This window comes from Zychaea mexicana (genome assembly GCF_025766255.1).
Source record: "Zychaea mexicana strain RSA 1403 chromosome Unknown BDB00scaffold_24, whole genome shotgun sequence".
Classification (NCBI taxonomy): domain Eukaryota; kingdom Fungi; phylum Mucoromycota; class Mucoromycetes; order Mucorales; family Lichtheimiaceae; genus Zychaea; species Zychaea mexicana.
The window spans coordinates 304,608-321,093 of NW_026516687.1; the positions used below are offsets into that span (position 1 = coordinate 304,608).

Here is a 16,486-nt window from a genome sequence, read left to right on the forward strand (position 1 = left end):
AGCAAACCATCAACCAAGCAGTCGTAGACGAGTTGAAAAACGCAAAGCAGCAGTCAAATATACAATCTGCATCAATGTCAAGCATTGGTCCTACAGAATTCATCTAGTTATCAGCAACCGAAACAACAACAATCGCTTGCTTTACTTTATTCGACGCGCGTTGGGCTCAATAAACGGCAAAATCGTATTCCGTTGTCAATGTCTAGCGTGAAAGCAGCAACGACAACAGCAACATCTGGGAACAAAATTTTTGACGGATGAGTCTGGTCTATTAACATCTCACTTTTGACACGCTTTGTCATATATTTTCGTACCTCGACCCAACGGACTGTCTGCGTGCTCTTACCACGAACATTTAAAACCACGGTACAGCTCGCTTACTGTCAATATGATCTCAACAACACCCGACTGCATCGATGCTTCGGATCCCATGTAAAGGTAATAGCCATCGGTCATTTCTGCAAGCAACCCCCGCTCTTGAAAATGATGCGCGTGCTTCGAGTATACCTATTGCCGAGTGACGACAAGAACCTTACTAGTTCATACATTTTTCCCTCCTTTCCTTACGCTACGTCTCAAATTTATGAAACTTGTAAAATTACCGATTACGGGCACTTTTTTAAGAGCTTGCGAATGCTTGCCATCAATTCACGCAAGATTGCTTTCTTGTAGCATGGAGGACACAGCTTGGCGATTACGCCTCATCATGGCTGTTTGCTTCAAGTTACGTGAATTTTCGTTCAAGACTGACCCATACAACGAGTCCGAGGATTTGGTACGCATGTGACCCATACTCTGATTCATCTTCTGGTCTACTTTCAGAAGATAGCAAGATAGTCGACAACTTGATCCATTTGTCTCTCAGTGCAACTTTACACAAAGACAAACGTTAAGCACCCATCCCCAGGCATTTTTTCAACTTGCTTGTCTTGCTTGTCAAATCTCTCGAGCAGAAGCACACCCTTGCTAGCATCTGCTGAAGGACAAAACCCCCAAAAAATGTATTATTGCAATTCTACCTCCATTCATGGTGGTAGCGCCAACAGCCACAGCAGTATCGCGCATCGACAAAACGCCAGTCTTTGCCCTCGCAACAGCACAACGACGGCTATTGAACTGGCTTTCACCTTGTGTCCCAAACTGCAGTTCCTGGCGTTTAATACAAACCGTAACATCCCCATTTCATCTAAAGCAATGACGAAGCATACGTCAGTAGTGTACCTACTTTGCATTATCATCATAAGAAGCCGACAAAAATCAGGTATCTTAGCTGCTTCGCGTTTATAAAAATATTAGTCATTATATTTGTTAAGGAGCATCAGCATATTTTGAAATACTTTGCATTTGTGCTAGTTCTTTACGCGCATGTTTCTCAATGGCAAAGATTAGCCTGCGCTTACGTCTGTTCGGTCACTCACGTTTCGTTGTCGGTTGTGCAATGCTATCGCGCGTCGTGGGGATACGCTCGAGTCCTTATTCGCAATTGCCCAAAGTTGGAAGAAGTCATATCATCTTGACCTGCAGAAAAATTGCTCAAGTTGTGCTTGAAGCCATCAGCAAAGCATTGAACCGGAAGCGTCCTGATCTCGACTCTATCGAGGCAGAAATAACACATATACAACATTCACACCTTCATCATCAGCATCACCAACAGGATACCGTATGGAACCCTCTATTCACTGTTGGATAAATAAACCTGGAGGGACTTGTTAGAACTCTTCATGTCGAATCTTGTCGATGCATGCATATAACCTTGGTGGAAGAAATTGCGTGTTTAAATTATTTTTTTGACTCATCAACACACTACAGTTATCTGAGGAAGCCATGATCGCCTTTGTGAAGGATATTAAAGCAAATGACAAGCCGGAGACAACTATTACCTGCGTGTGTTTATTGATATATGATGTCTCGAAATATTTGTGCATGATCATGTTCTGGCCGTCTTTTTTAAAGAGAAAGAACGGAAGCTAGAGAGTTTATAGCTCATAAAGTTGATAAACGAATTAATGATGCTGGAACTGGTGGATGAAGGAAGACACAAGGACGTGAAATGACCCAGTATTTACCGTTGTCGTTTCCCGTTAATCGCCAGCATGTATAGGATAGTATCTAAAGCATAGCGAAAGATATAGCGTGAGCGACTGATCATATTCACTTAGCCGCTATATGTACTAGAGTAGCAAACAAAAAAGAATATTCATTGTAGCTTTATAGCATTTAATGTTACTCAAGCTCACACTCAAAAATGAACTTTCGTGTAAACTGAAAATGTATTAAGTTCCTTTCACAGCAGTAATGACATTATCATCATACAATTATTGAGTGATGCAGTAATGTAAAACAGAAATAACCGCAAATTACTAAAGTACAAAACCCTTCTTTGCTACATTAATAAGACATATTCTGTGTTTTTAATATGTAGGTGGTGGGATAGGATGTTCGACACAATCGGCGGGAATTCGTTCGAGTACTTGAATTGGATCACCAACACGGATAGTGCCAGCAGTAAGTGGTGCAGCATCTACACAGAAGCATCCATTATTTCTGCCTGGCTTGTCCGGGATGTTTCGTTTTTTCTTGAGATAGTCGGTAACACAACCCCAATCATCCTTGACGCCGGTATCCTGGTCAATCCCAGGTACTAGGAAAAACGATAGCCTTCAGCACGTTTTCATATCATTTGCGTAATAAACGCACCCTTTGAAATGGCTATATAAATGAACATACCAGGGCAACGAGCAGTGGGACGCATGATATAAAACGTTACTTCACCAATTCTACAGAGCAAAAAATATATAAGATCCAAATAGTTATTCTTCTACTGACCCTGCATGTTATATATCTTGCTCTACGCCTGAACCGGAATATGTGTACGGGATTATTTACTTTGCCACGAGCCACTCGTCTTCTTCCCACGGGATCGTACTAGAAATTGTAAGGTTGTTACGGAACCGATCCATAGAGATCGACTTGCCGTTGCTCATTCCGGTTTCCTCCAAGCCATGATTGACACTTTCCAGACTCGCTTCGAAACCAAATGAGACGGGCGACCAATCCGAAAAAGGCGAATGCAAACCAGGCAATTTCTGGTGAGTGGGTCGAGTGTAGATTCCCTTGGCAGGATCATCCAATGTGACAAGGCGCAGCTCAGGTAACTGTGCGTCAAAATTGATCTCATCGTCGTCTCCGACGGGGTTTTGCTTATTATGATCCCGATGGTCGTTGAAAAACTTGCCAACCCAGTGTGATGCCTCATCGCCCATATCAAACACGGTCAATGTGTCCTCCCATAGCTTTGCAGTAAACTGGCGGCCCAAGGATGGATGAAGTGGAAGAACCAAATCAGACTGTCCAGGAGCTGTCAATGTCAGCGTGTCTGCTGTCGTGTCCACCAAAGGGCGAATAAGTGCCATCGACGAGTATTTGCTAGTTGGTTCATAAGCAAAAAATGCGTGTGGCTATTAAAAATATGTAATCGGTCTATCCCTCTCGTTTTGTAGACCCCCCAAAAACGCAAAAAAGGAAGTGGAAGGGTGAGCGGAAAGATAATATACCGTTGAGTAATGAAGCGACCAGACTTTGCTTCAATGAACATGAAACGACGATCGATTTGAAGACCCATTGAATCGATTTCGCATTCTTTCAGCTCAACGCAATGACATGATTTAATAGGGTATGCTCGTATGGCCGAGAGTCGAGGCTGATCCGGAGAAGGCATATTATTATATTTGACAGTGAAGTGTAAAAAAAAGAAGTACAGGCCAGACTTGGTTATATAATTTTGGAACCGAGGCTTCGGACTGGGGTTGCTCACAGTGAATGTTGGTTGTGCTTTTCTCCGCTGCGGCATGAACTAGCCCATTGTGATGATACAGATCACTACATTTACCGGTGCTGTTGTGTTGTATCAAATAAGGTTATCTCATCAAGCGGCAAGACTTCATACGAGCAAGAGCTAGGCTTGCACATACACAACTACATCATCATTGACGACTGTTTTTACATCGATCGCCATTTTTTAACCTGATGGTAACAGACCAAAATAACATCCCGGGTCAGAGAGAGCTTTGTTAAGCATACTCATCACAAGATGGGTTTTATTGTTAAAGTATTATGAAGGGTTTATGAGGGCTAAAGGAGATGACTTTAGAAGCCGGGCTATATTCTATATGCATCATAGCATTAACAGCACACACTTCTAAAAAGCTGTTGTGGAATATATCGTGCCGCACCTTATGGTACACTCGCTGATGACATACATTTCCCAGCGTAGTATTTAATCACTGCTGTTAATTCGGAGGGAGCATCAAGTTATTTGCGATGAGACACTTGCTAGTGTGCATCTGTGCGGCAACGTACACATATACTAACATTCGAATATTACAGATTTTCAAGGGAGGTTCAAGTTGAAAACAGGTTTCAAAACCGACGACAAGAGCATAACAGCACCAAGCAGAGACTTGTTCATATGTGTGTTGGTACAAGCAAAAATGCGGGTGCTTCTATGGTCAGTAGTAACCGAATGCATCCTCACGGACAAAACTATGGTTGCTATGTACCTCGAGAAGAGACGCTTTTACCCTTAGATGAGGGACAAAGAAGAATAGTTGCCACAAGAAAGGAAGCCTTCGTTGCTATGGGCTATCTATCGCTAAGCTACAGGAAACCATGACTGCAGCAGAGCGAAAAGGAATGGATCAATCGATCAGCTTACAAAACACAATTTTACTTTGCCGTCGTGCAATGAAGCTGTATATGTAGCGCGGTGCGTACCTTCTTTGTTCCTGTTATTCAACCTCCACCTTTCCTGTATTTTATTTTCCTCTTTGCTTTTTTCACTGCAATTAACAATAACAAAGCAAAATGGAGATTTATCCTAAAAAGCCAATCAGGGTAGAGTCTGCTGTATACTATAAAAGCTGTATCTTTGTGTTCTTTCGGTCTGTTAATAGTTGAAATCTTGATGTGTGAATATTGTTCAGATCGCCTCAAAGGCAGAGTTGGATAAAGAGATGCGGCGAATCCAACAACTCTTTAGCAAGGGCGAAACAGAAGAAACGTGGGAGTTCTTTAATATTGCATTGAAAAACCTTGGTGTCTGGACATTGGAAGATAAGGCACACGAATACGATGGTTTTGTAGATCATTTAAAAATGTTGCAAAGACCTTTGATCAAAACTGTAAGCACTGTTTCATTTTTTTTTTCGCGTCTTGCACTATTGTTCGGGTAGTATAACACACTGATGACCAATTGCCTTTTTCGTTTGTGTAGCTTACCACTGAACGCACACGACTCTCTGGTGCAGCAACAGAGTTCTTAAAAAAGGTATCAGAAGCCATGCAACGCGACTATGACCAACACGTCCACGACTTGTTTGCGCCCACGTTACTGCGCATGTTTGCCAGAACCAACAAGGTGATGCTCACCCGCGCTGTCGAGTGCTACAAGACAATTATCGATCACGCCAAGTTGCCACGGATGATCCCTAAATTATCGACACTCTTGAAATCGCAAAAGGAGACGAGCAAATCTGTTCGACAGTGCGTTGCCGCCTGTCTCGACAAACTGGTTGAAACTAACACAAAGGAAGATATCGCACCGCATCAAACTCTGATTGAAGACGCAATCCGTATGACTGCCATGGATTCAGCGCCAGACGTGCGTTTAGCTATTCGATGTTGCTACAAGACCTATAGCATAAAGTTCCCTGAATCTGCTTCAAAGTAAGCTCAAGAAGATAAAAACGGGAGGTGGGGGTTGGGGGAAGAATGATTAGAGAAGGATTTTATCATTGACAACGAGCAAACAAAACTAGGTTTGAAGAAAAGTTACCCGCCGATATCAAGAAATACCTGACCGTGACCGAAAGAAGGCCAACATCCAAACTCTTATCCAGAACATCCTCAGCCTCGTCCTTTTCCTCTACTACTTCCTCAACATCCGCTACAAAGAACGCACCAGCATCTCTGACGACATCTCACGCTGTGGGACGTGTCGTTAAACACGCTGGTACGCGACTGCCGCGACCTAAGAGCAGAAACAGTGCACCACAATTATCCACAGCCAAATTACCGATCCCACAGCGTCCACGAACATCCATGTCTGCATCGCTTTCAGCAAGAGGATCCAAAATACCCAACGCAAAGAGACCAGCTACCCCCACCGCCAGCAAAGCTACGTCATCGTCTGTCTTAATATCCAAACCTGCAGCAAAAGATGCATCCACAACAGCAACAGCAGCAACAGCAGCATCGTCATCCTCAAAAAATAGTAGCACATTATCTAAATTAACGCGAGCCACTGCATCGAGCTCATTGAAATTCACACCAAAGACCAACGCTCGAACATCAGCAACGATGCAGAAAATGTTTATGTTGCGCGGAATGACGCCTGTTCGACCGATTAAGCGGCCCTCTAGTAGTGTCTCTTCTACTACACGTAACAGTGGCCAGGAAAATAGACGTCCCGCAAAAAAGCAAAATGTGGAAAATGCGACTCAATAAGCAATAAAAAAGAAGTGTTCAGGGGCGCATTACTATACCACTATACTACTAGTACTACTGCTGCTGCTGCTGCTGTTGGTGTTGTTACTACTACTAGTATACCCTGGCACTTCATTTTATCTGATAATATGTCACATACGACTCATACTACAGCATATTCTACATATTTTAAAAATAAGGAGCCATACTACAACGGATGGGTCTCTCTTGCATACTACACTCACAACATCTGTCTATTGTTGATGCTATATGCCAGATATGAAAAGCGCTAAAAGCACCGACTGGTGGTTTCAAGAGAGCATATAACACACACACGAAATGCGGTTTGGTACTCAGCTTGCCCTATTCCCGTTTCCTTTTCTTATTAAGAGCATCCCTAGCGGACTCGCGAAATTTCAAATCTCGAAATTTTTGCGAGCGAGTTTGTATTTTTTTGTTCCTAGCGGACTCGCCAAACCATTTGCATAATTTGAGAGTCGCAGAATTCTGAGTCCAAGCTCGCGAAATTTGTCGACTCGCGAAACTACTTGTTGATCCTGTACCTCATTTTTTAAAATAAACTCAAAAACAACAACAACTTCACAATCATCACCAAAATGCAAGAAAATCGCCCCAACACCCCACAACCACCTAACTCCCCTTTGCCTACTTCCGCTCCTACCACTACTTCGTCCTCTTCCGTGAAGGAAAAGAAGAGTATTGGAAAGGCAGGAGGTCGCGAAGGCAACCTGAACTATTCTCCAGCAGAAGATCTTCAACTGTGTAAATCATGGTTGAAGATCTCGATCAATGCCGAAACAGGGACAGACCAGGATGGTGGCCAATTCTGGCAAAAAGTTGCTACCCATTTTGCTTCGCATATCGAGGATCCCAGAGGCGAACGAACGGCCAAAGCCTTGATGAGCCGTTGGAGTCGTAACATCCAGAAAGAAGTTGCAAAGTTCTGTGGACACTACGCTCAGATTAAGGGTTTGAAACAAAGTGGCCAGAATGAACTGGGTCTGGTTAGTATTGAATAAAAAGTATAAGAAAAACATGTTAGTATACAGGGCCTGATATAAGTAACTTTCAGCGTACGCAAGCAAAGGAAGCGTATTTCAGATTCGAAAAGAAACAATTCGCATTTGAGCTTTGTTGGGAAACCCTCCGTTCTTTTGACAAGTGGAACGACAAGCTGGAAGAAATGAAGGCAAAGAAAAATACACCTGCCGACAACAATAAGAAGGGTAAAGGTAAAGCACCTGCAGTTTCCAATGTCGGTCAAGAAGGCGATAATGGTGAATCGTCGACCGCGCAATCCACCAACAAAAGACCGGATGGAAACAAAAAAGAAAAGGCTCGAACAGAGCTCAAGCGCGACTTTGATGAAGCGATGAAAAATCAAGCCGCATTTCTCGAAGAAACGAGAAAAAAGAGCAGATATTTGGAGCAGCTCGTGGCGGTAGAGAAAAGAAAAGCGAAGGACGACAGAAAAGAAAGGGATGAGAAGATCATGGCTGTCGATCCTTCACAATTGGATCCCGTCCGCCGTCAGTTCTTTGAGATCCGGCAAAAACAGATCTTAGAAAGATTGCTTGCAGGAGGAGCAGAAGATGAAGAGGATGAAGAAGACGATGGAGAAGAAGATGAGAAGTTTGAAGAAGAGAACGAAGAAGTTGAAGAAGTAGAAGCAGTAGAACCATCAGGGGATGAACATGATGTAGTTGAGTAGGATTAAGATGAAGATAAGAGTTTTTTTAATCAAGAAAAAGTATCCATCATTTGACTTTACCATACGATTTCCACAAATGTACAACAAGATCATCTTGTAGTTGTTGATGCTTCTGAGTATCGCGGATTTCTTGATATCGACTAAGATACTGTTTGAAAACAGCGTCATCACCGGGCACTGTAGCTAATGTTGTTGCTGCAACCTCTTCTGGATTCACATCAATACCATCTGAATCAGAAGTGCTGACTCGAACTCGCTTTCTGTTTTTGTTGCGGCGTGCTTTTTCTCGGCGAGTTGCTTCATCATCGTACTCATAGTCAACTTCTGTACCGCGTTCATCCTCAATGGTCATGTTATGGAGAATGATGCAAGCGTTAATAATTTTGGTGAGAGTTGCAATATTCCAATGACGTGCTGGCTGCTGGATGATGTGGTATCGAGCTTTTAGAACACCAAACGCGCGCTCAACATCTTTGCGCACGCTTTCTTGCATCGTGTTGAAATGCTACAAAAGAATAAATGATTATTATATTGGCGTTACAAAACAAATAGTTTAATATACCTGTTCTTGAAGGTTTTCAGGCATCTTGATGGATTGCACCAATGTTGCCCATTTGGGATATATCCCATCAGCAAGATAATACCCTATCGTATACTCGTTTTCGTTGATGCGGTATGCTACCGGTGGTGTACGTCCAGCAGCAAGATCCAAAAACAAAGGTGAGCGATCCAAAACATTGATATCATTGAGGCTTCCTGGAAGCCCAAAATAAGCATGCCATATCCATAGGTCAAAGTCTGCTACTGCTTCCAAAATCACTGTTGCTTCTCCTTCCTTGCCCCTGTACATTCCATGCCACGCTTTGGGACAATTCTTCCAAATCCAATGGGTACAATCCACCGAGCCTAGCATTCCAGGGAAGCCGCGTGCTTCTCCTTGAGCCAATAGTCTTGCCATGTCTGATTCATTTGGTGTACGTAAATACGTTTCACCGAAAACATCGATGACTGCTTGACAAAAACGGAGCAGGCATTGACGAGCAGTCTCTTCGCCAATACGCAGGTAATCGTCCACTGCATCAGCAGGCACACCATAGGCAAGTTGCCTCATTGCTGCAGTTGCTTTCGCGATGGCCGAGAACCCCAGCTTCCCAGCAGCATCCTTCTTTTGAACGAAGTAATCGTCTTCTTTACCAATGGCATCGACGATTTTTAGGAAAAGTGGACGGAACATCCGAAAACGACGGCGAAATTCTTCTGGACCATGAAGTGGAACTTCGTCGAAATAGTCACGTTGAAGCAACATTTGTCCCAATTCGCGTCTTCTCTCTTTGTACTTTCGCCCAAAGACTGATCCACGTTTCAAGGTACCTCCTTCCTCAATCTCCTTTCTCAAAGCTTCCATTGCTCGGTGATGGAGTTCAAGCCAGAGTAGCTCATCGGCATCAACATCAGAAAATATTTGGGCAAGTTCGCGAGTGGTTGGCATTTTTATAAAAAGAGAGTTTGAGGAAGTGAAATCTTTCGCGAGTCCGCTGGGGATCTACAGCAATAGCGAAATTTCGAGACCGAAAGCTTGCTCAAATTTCGCGATTTTTTTTGCGATACCGCTGGGGATGCTCTAAATACCATCGAACAGACACGCACATAATACACACATATTGCTAGTCGAGCCACAACAGCACACAAACCCCCAAACTCTCTTATTGTTATCCTATGACTACAGGCTGGTTCCTCTTATAAAAAAACTTCCCTTCTCCTTCTTGTCGAACACTACACAACAAATTCACCACTTTTCTTTTTCATAAACAACGTAAAAAAAAAGAAACATCATGGCCGGCCCAGGTGATGCGATGACAACGAGTAGCAGTAGCTCAACAACAACAACAACAACAACCACGACAACTGCTGCAGCACTCGACAACAGCAATGGAAATAGCAGCACTAGTAGCAGCAATAATAAACATCGACCTACATTTGCTGACCAATTACAAACCTTTGACTTTCGTGGCGATGCTGTTGATATGGCGCTGAGGTACTAGACCACCAAAGAACAACAGAAAGCGAAAAACACACTCCCCCAGTTGAAGGGCACACGACTTGTGGAGGAGGGGAAGGAAAATGGGGCATAAGAAAAAAGAAGTGAAGGCTCATCACCCAACAAAAAAAAAACTTGGTGTTTTTTTAGAAAGCTGTTGGCAAAGGCGCACTTGCCCAAAGAAGCACAACAAATCGACCGAGCCATGGAAGACTTTGCCAAACGGTATCATGAATGCAATCCAGGCCTGGCTGACAGTCCAGGTAAGATAGTAATAGCTGGTATATGCTTCAAGGGTAGTAGTATATTAGCTATCAAGTTTAACGGATTGGTTTGGGTTGATCACACATTTGTCTATCTGTAGACGCTGCCTATGCCGTTGCATTTTTGCTGCTATTACTTCATACAGATGCGCACAATAAGAATGTGCGACAAAAGATGAACAAGGATACGTTTATTATGCGGAAGGGGATCGTTGAAGGTGGCGAGAATGTGCCAGCTGAAATATTGGATGTAAGCCAGGCTGCAAAGTATAGAGAGCCAGTCTCTCTCTGTGTATGTGTGTGTGTGTGTGTGTGTGCGAGACATGGAGAAGGACGGTGTTTGCAGATACTACCTAGAATACACAAAGGCGTTTCCATACATGTCTTAACGAACGCTCATCTCATTCTATCTGTAGATTATGTATGACAATATCGTGTCGACTGAATTCACTTATGCAGAAGGCAACGATGACGATTTGTTCAGAGCACGCACACCGACGTCCTGGTTCGGCCGATTAGCGAGAAGTGAATCCAGCAGTGCATTGACACCGGTAAGCTTCTTGTATCTATTTGGAAAAGGAAAATCCTGTTAACAGCGTGAAGTCTAATCTTTACCGTGAATATATTCCACACCTCCCATAAAAGGCAAATGCGGTCGAGGATCTTTATCCGAAATTAACGCAGCTCATGCCGCCCGAAAATTCGTTTCATTACAAGCGCATACCAAGACCGATCCAACTGAATGAAGCGCACATGGCATTCCATCACGCACGACCTTTGAGCCTCGGTGGTGTACGAGGTCGCCATAATAGCAGCAATGATGGCAGTAACACTTACACAATCCGAGTTGCTAAAGCAGCCATCATCGAGCGCAAATACGACATGTTGCCAGGGGGCAAAAGGGCAACGGCCCGAGGATGGCGACCGTTTGGTGTCATTCTGAGTGGTACCCAAATAATCTTTTTCGCAGATGTCTTGGCATTTGACTCCTGGCTTGCCGAGGAAGAACGACGGGAACGTGAATCACCACGACAGTGTTCAACAACAACAACAAGTAGTAGACCCGCCTCGGAACGAACGTCTTCATCCTCTTCTTCATCTAGCACACCACCACCCTTTCGATTCCCAAGTGTATCCACCTCAACAATAGACACGACCAGCCATTCGCATTCGTTCACATCATCCATCTACTCTACACACTCGCTGACGAACAGCATTGTCCCTATACCCTCTAGTCCTTCAACGCCCATTATTAACAGCAGCCCCAATAACCACCACAACAACCTTCTTAGACCTGTACAGATTATATCGCTCGCAGATGCCGTGTGCATTTACGACGAATCCTACACCAAATACCCACATGTTTTCCGGCTAATGACGGGCGACGGTCAACTATTCCTGATACGCGCTAAAAGTGATGCTGACATGGACGATTGGATGACCAAGATCAACTACGCAGCAACGATAAAGACGACAGGCGTACGGCTCAAGCCGTCGTCACCCTCATCATCAAGACACCATCACCATGGTGGGCGATCATCAGGGGATCGAGTGAAGCGAGAAGAACGGGCCAAGGTCAAAATTCTCGAATTATCTCATAAAATGGTTGAGCTGGAACGACTGCTGGAACGCGATTTACAACTAAGGCGAAACTTGATGGTCCTGGTGCCGCTACAAAAACCGAGCAAGGAACGTATTCTTTATTTTGCAGAAATGGTTGGCAGACGCGTCCATGCAAAACGGCTCGAGATGCAACGATTAGAGTGTTATCGCGAGTTCTTGGAAGTAGCCTTGTCTCAAGCAGAAGCAGTAGCGGCGACCATGACAACACGAAAAATGTCAGCCCCACTCTTGTCGCGCTCGCTGGTGCCAGCCAATATTCTTGCAGCGCATCGATCAGCAACATCGCCCGCTCTTGCACAAATCGATCGCGAGGCGGGTGGTGGTGGTGCTAGCAGCTTGCCGCCGCGCAGTTATACAGTGAGTCCGATGCCGTTTGATGATGATCATGGAGAAGTCATGTGGAGCCAGACAGGAGAGGATACGCCATCATCATCGTCAGAAATGCTCAAGCCAGCCGAGGACGAAAAAAGCACACGGAGGTCCTCGTGTCCACAGATACCGCCTTTCCCATTCACTATGGAAGAAATACCGTCATCATCATCATCATCATCTTCAGCAGCAGCAGCAGCAGCAGCAGCAGCATCATCAGATGTAGCGGTAGTAATAGCAAGGGCAAGTACAACCGGAGCAGCAGTAGGAGGAGGAGGATCAGGATCAAGATCTGGAGATACAACGCCACTGGAGAAACACAAGGACAAGTCTGTAGCGTTTGACGTGCCGTCAGAAGCAGATGCCAAGAATAGCAAGTGGATGAGACGACGCAGTAGCAGTAATCCAGTCAAGCCGGTAAACAACAAGCTTCTTGGAAACCGGGAAAGAAGTAGTTCGGAAGCATCGTCAGTCCGAGACGATGATGAGCTTACGATAGTAAACGTTGCGACGGGTGATGACGACGATCCAGACAAAAATGATGGAAATGTCAAATAAACGATAATCACACTCACTGTAAAGAATCTGCCGGGCGAGATCACTGGCTGTGTTTTTCCTTTGAGAGATTTAAGCCCGCCACTGCAATTTGCTGGCTCGTGACTTTTTCACTGTGGGTTGGGGGGCAGAGGTGAAAAAAGAGAACAGACACACACGTTCTCTTTAATTTTATTTTTTAACTTTGATAAAATGTACTGCATGCGATACTTTGTTCCATTACTACTGTTACCATTTCCCGATGCGCCGCCTATTTTTGTCATCTTGTTTCTAGTGTCTTTCTTTTTACATCAGAAGCCTTGGTAAGAAATCATACGTTTAAAATAGAACGTTTAGATCATTGAATAACTCATTGCGGGGTTTTCTCTTGCACTAGTATTTATTGCACGTTGCTGTTGATCGCCTTGTTCTCATCGACGTGCTATTGGGGACAAGGACGGTGCTGGATCGATTTGCATCAATCACGGTTGTTTGACGTACGGCAAGATTCGAATGCGACGTTTGGACAGGGCGACGGGTGGTGGAACTATAAGGTGACGTTACCTATAGGCCAATTGAACGCATAAACTATCATTTGTCAGCTATACCCCCCCCCTTATTCTTTCTGGGGCGCACACACCAATCCACAGCACACACATAAGCATTCAGCACGCATTTAATCGAACTTGTCCATTTCAGCAACACCTTGTTCCTTGTACATAAAAAGGCTCTTTTTTTTTCACACTATGGCAATAAAACAAAGAAAAAACCCATATGGTAACACAAGACAACAGTCGTGTAGTTGGGGTTGGTGTGTGTGTGTGTGTGTATGTATAGAGTTGATGGTGCGGACTCTTATATATAAAGTGTCTGTCTTTTTAGACGCAAACGTGTTTACTTTCTTTTTCTTCCTTCTTCTTTTTCTTTGTTTCATCATCTACGCTACTTGGCTAAAACACTTGATTGATGGACGGCATCCGCAAACAACTTCGACGACTTCCACCAGCCGCGGTGATCAAGGTCTTGCGCAAAGTCTTTGCTTATCCAGCACCTGCCGCGCGCATGATCTTGAACGATATCACTCGTCCACGTAAAACGCATAAGCCCTGGATCCACAAGGTATCCTGGAACAACGCATGGTCCGGATGTTGGATTGGCGAACAAGTACACAAGCTCGACGCGATCGCCTTGCAAAGACGTATCGATCAAGCTGACATTATCTTCTTCAACGTCCACGGTGAGTGAGTTGGGTTGTCCGTGAGTCGGCGATTGGAAAGAAAAATAAAAAGGCTGGTGTAGTGTGCCTGTGTGATATTCATTTTAATTTGTGGAACCTTTGACAAAATCAACGACAACAAACCACAGGCGGCGGATTCCGCCTGGGAACATCCACGATGTACATGGACACCTATATCCGGTGGATCACTTTCCTCAAAAAGAAGTACAATTTAAAAGCCCTCATCATGTCTATTGACTATCGGTAATTTCCACTATGATTGTCATTATTATAATTGTTGTCTTAGCCTCGTCCCCCACGGGGTAATGACTAACTTTGGTCTGACTACTTTTTTTATTTTTTCGTCCCAATAGACTGGCACCCGAGTACAAGTATCCTAGTCCGGTGGAGGACGTTGTGAAAGCATATGAGCATTTGGTGCAAACGATGGGTGTTGATCCGGGAAGAGTGGTTATTACGGGCGACTCGGCTGGAGCTTCATTGTTGCTAGAGATGTTGTTCTTGACGCACGATCCATCCATGTAATCAAGTCTCTCTCTCTCTCAGTAATATGCATTATTGAATACGACAAACAAAAACCATGGTAACTTACCAAAATGATCAAAATGACAGGTTCGAAATTGTGACGGATGATCCAGAAGAGGAGGATATGGGTGGACCCATGGTGAGCGAGTTGCCACGACCAGCAGGCGCCGTGTTTGTCTCGCCTCTGGTCACCGACGAAACAACGTCAGAATCATGGCGCGAAAACGTCAAATACGATTTCATTTCACAACACACAGCCAAGGTCATCAAACGCGATTATTTCGAAAAGACACCCAACGATCCCGATGGTCCTACGGAGGCAAGCCCTATTCTCGGCATCGCCAAGCTGCAAACTGGCTTCCATGCCTTCTTGCCCCAACAGGTGCTCATGTACATTGGCAACAAGGAGGTGCTACGAGATGATGCGCTGGATCTAGCAGAAAAGGCTGAGCAGGATGGTGTGCAATGGGAAAGTGTTGTCGAAGACTGTGTGCATGGTAAAGCATCATTACTTATTTTTATTCACCCGCTATCCATACATGAGTTGACGTTGTAAATGGGAGATAATGCTGGTTGAAACTAATGAATAACGATTTCGGGGACGGATTTAGATTGGTTCTGTGTGCGGGAAGTCGTCAAGGACAAGGCAATGCTGGACCGTGCAGACACCGTGTTTGCTGATTTTTGCTATCGTAGCGTGATTGCGCCACGTGAAGGACGTGTCCTCGATTCTTTATCGGCTCGTCGTACGAGCGAAGGTTTGGAAGCTGTTCCAGAAGATAATGAAGAAGGTGACGATGATTCTTCAAGTGACGAGTTTCACGAAGCATTATCCACGACGGATACGGAATTGGAAGCGCAAGTACTTAGAAAGTTGGAAGACCAATTACCGACTGCCAAAAGCTCGACATTGACAGTTTATGTCTAGTTCTTATACGTATTTATTGCGGTTAGCACACACACACACACACACATTTTCATCCGATTAATCACTAACGCATCTAAACACACTATCTCGCAACGTACTCATCCAACCTTACAAATCTCTTTTATATTAGCATTTTCAAAAAGATATATGACCTGCAATTTTACTTGTTTCGACAATGTTTCTCCTCCAACTTCCCGCATTTCTTTTTTTTCTTTTATCACCTTCTAGCGTTGAACTTTGTTCCTCCCTTCCTTTTTTTGCATTTTTAATATCCTTATTTGGCTGTACATAGAAATACTATTAATCTTTTCTTTTTCACATGAAAGTGCAAACCCTACCTATTGTTGTCAAATTTCCCATATCCACCGCGGATATGGTAATCACAGCTAATTGGCTACTAAGGCGTGTGTAAAAGACTGCAGAGATTTTCAGATGACATTGTCTCTTCGCTAGCTTGTACAAGATAAACATACGTTGCAGATCGCCTGTCTTGTGCTAATCTTTTTGAAAGGACACTGCATAGATACAACCAAAAGCAATGTCGCACACATTTTGAATAGAGTGTTGTACATGGCGTTAAAGCGTGGTGCCGAACAGAACTTGTTGTAAATGTATAGAACATAGTCAGTGTCTTGTAATTTCACTCATTTAGCCCATCTGAAAAACGATGTGTATCTGAAGGGTCGCTATACTCTCCTTCAGTCTCAGTCGTGAGCAACAAGACAACGTTTTTATATCATCTACTTAATAATGG

General features: G+C 44.0%; 7 protein-coding genes across 7 annotated transcripts; 6 read left to right on the forward strand and 1 right to left on the reverse strand.

Annotated features, from left to right (window-relative positions):
* Positions 1-999: 999 nt before the first annotated feature.
* BDB00DRAFT_870948 (uncharacterized protein) lies at positions 1,000-1,690 on the forward strand (the record flags this gene model as incomplete). The annotated part of the gene is made up of 2 exons (XM_053126772.1): positions 1,000-1,208; positions 1,354-1,690. The coding sequence occupies 2 exons, from the start codon at positions 1,000-1,002 to the stop codon at positions 1,688-1,690; spliced, it is 546 nt and encodes a 181-aa protein (XP_052981223.1).
* Positions 1,691-2,251: 561 nt separating this feature from the next.
* On the reverse strand, positions 2,252-3,765 carry BDB00DRAFT_816451 (uncharacterized protein). The gene is made up of 4 exons (XM_053122994.1): positions 3,555-3,765; positions 2,887-3,426; positions 2,728-2,777; positions 2,252-2,641 (listed from the first exon to the last, which is right to left on the reverse strand). Exons 1-4 carry the CDS (start codon positions 3,716-3,718, stop codon positions 2,412-2,414), a joined length of 984 nt encoding a protein of 327 aa, XP_052981224.1. The 5' UTR covers positions 3,719-3,765; the 3' UTR covers positions 2,252-2,411.
* Positions 3,766-4,863: 1,098 nt separating this feature from the next.
* Positions 4,864-6,504, forward strand: BDB00DRAFT_786804 (clasp N terminal-domain-containing protein; the record flags this gene model as incomplete). Its single annotated transcript, XM_053120641.1, has 4 exons — positions 4,864-4,893; positions 4,983-5,180; positions 5,273-5,724; positions 5,817-6,504. 4 exons carry the CDS (start codon positions 4,864-4,866, stop codon positions 6,502-6,504), a joined length of 1,368 nt encoding a protein of 455 aa, XP_052981225.1.
* A 510-nt stretch (positions 6,505-7,014) lies between these two features.
* Positions 7,015-8,167, forward strand: BDB00DRAFT_816457 (No apical meristem-associated C-terminal domain-containing protein; the record flags this gene model as incomplete). The annotated part of the gene is made up of 4 exons (XM_053122995.1): positions 7,015-7,098; positions 7,123-7,462; positions 7,495-7,541; positions 7,606-8,167. Coding segments are annotated over exons 3-4 (609 nt in total), but the record flags the coding sequence as incomplete, so codon positions are not given.
* A 1,596-nt stretch (positions 8,168-9,763) lies between these two features.
* On the forward strand, positions 9,764-13,225 carry BDB00DRAFT_816460 (uncharacterized protein). Its single transcript, XM_053122996.1, has 5 exons — positions 9,764-10,250; positions 10,404-10,516; positions 10,618-10,766; positions 10,933-11,067; positions 11,162-13,225. Exons 1-5 carry the CDS (start codon positions 10,048-10,050, stop codon positions 13,064-13,066), a joined length of 2,505 nt encoding a protein of 834 aa, XP_052981227.1. The 5' UTR covers positions 9,764-10,047; the 3' UTR covers positions 13,067-13,225.
* Positions 13,226-13,851, forward strand: BDB00DRAFT_816461 (uncharacterized protein). The gene is made up of 2 exons (XM_053122997.1): positions 13,226-13,365; positions 13,440-13,851. Exons 1-2 carry the CDS (start codon positions 13,256-13,258, stop codon positions 13,627-13,629), a joined length of 300 nt encoding a protein of 99 aa, XP_052981228.1. The 5' UTR covers positions 13,226-13,255; the 3' UTR covers positions 13,630-13,851.
* A 41-nt stretch (positions 13,852-13,892) lies between these two features.
* BDB00DRAFT_816462 (Alpha/Beta hydrolase protein) lies at positions 13,893-16,228 on the forward strand. Its single transcript, XM_053122998.1, has 5 exons — positions 13,893-14,279; positions 14,408-14,522; positions 14,633-14,800; positions 14,892-15,301; positions 15,416-16,228. The coding sequence occupies exons 1-5, from the start codon at positions 14,009-14,011 to the stop codon at positions 15,730-15,732; spliced, it is 1,281 nt and encodes a 426-aa protein (XP_052981229.1). The 5' UTR covers positions 13,893-14,008; the 3' UTR covers positions 15,733-16,228.
* The last annotated feature ends 258 nt before the right edge of the window (positions 16,229-16,486 follow it).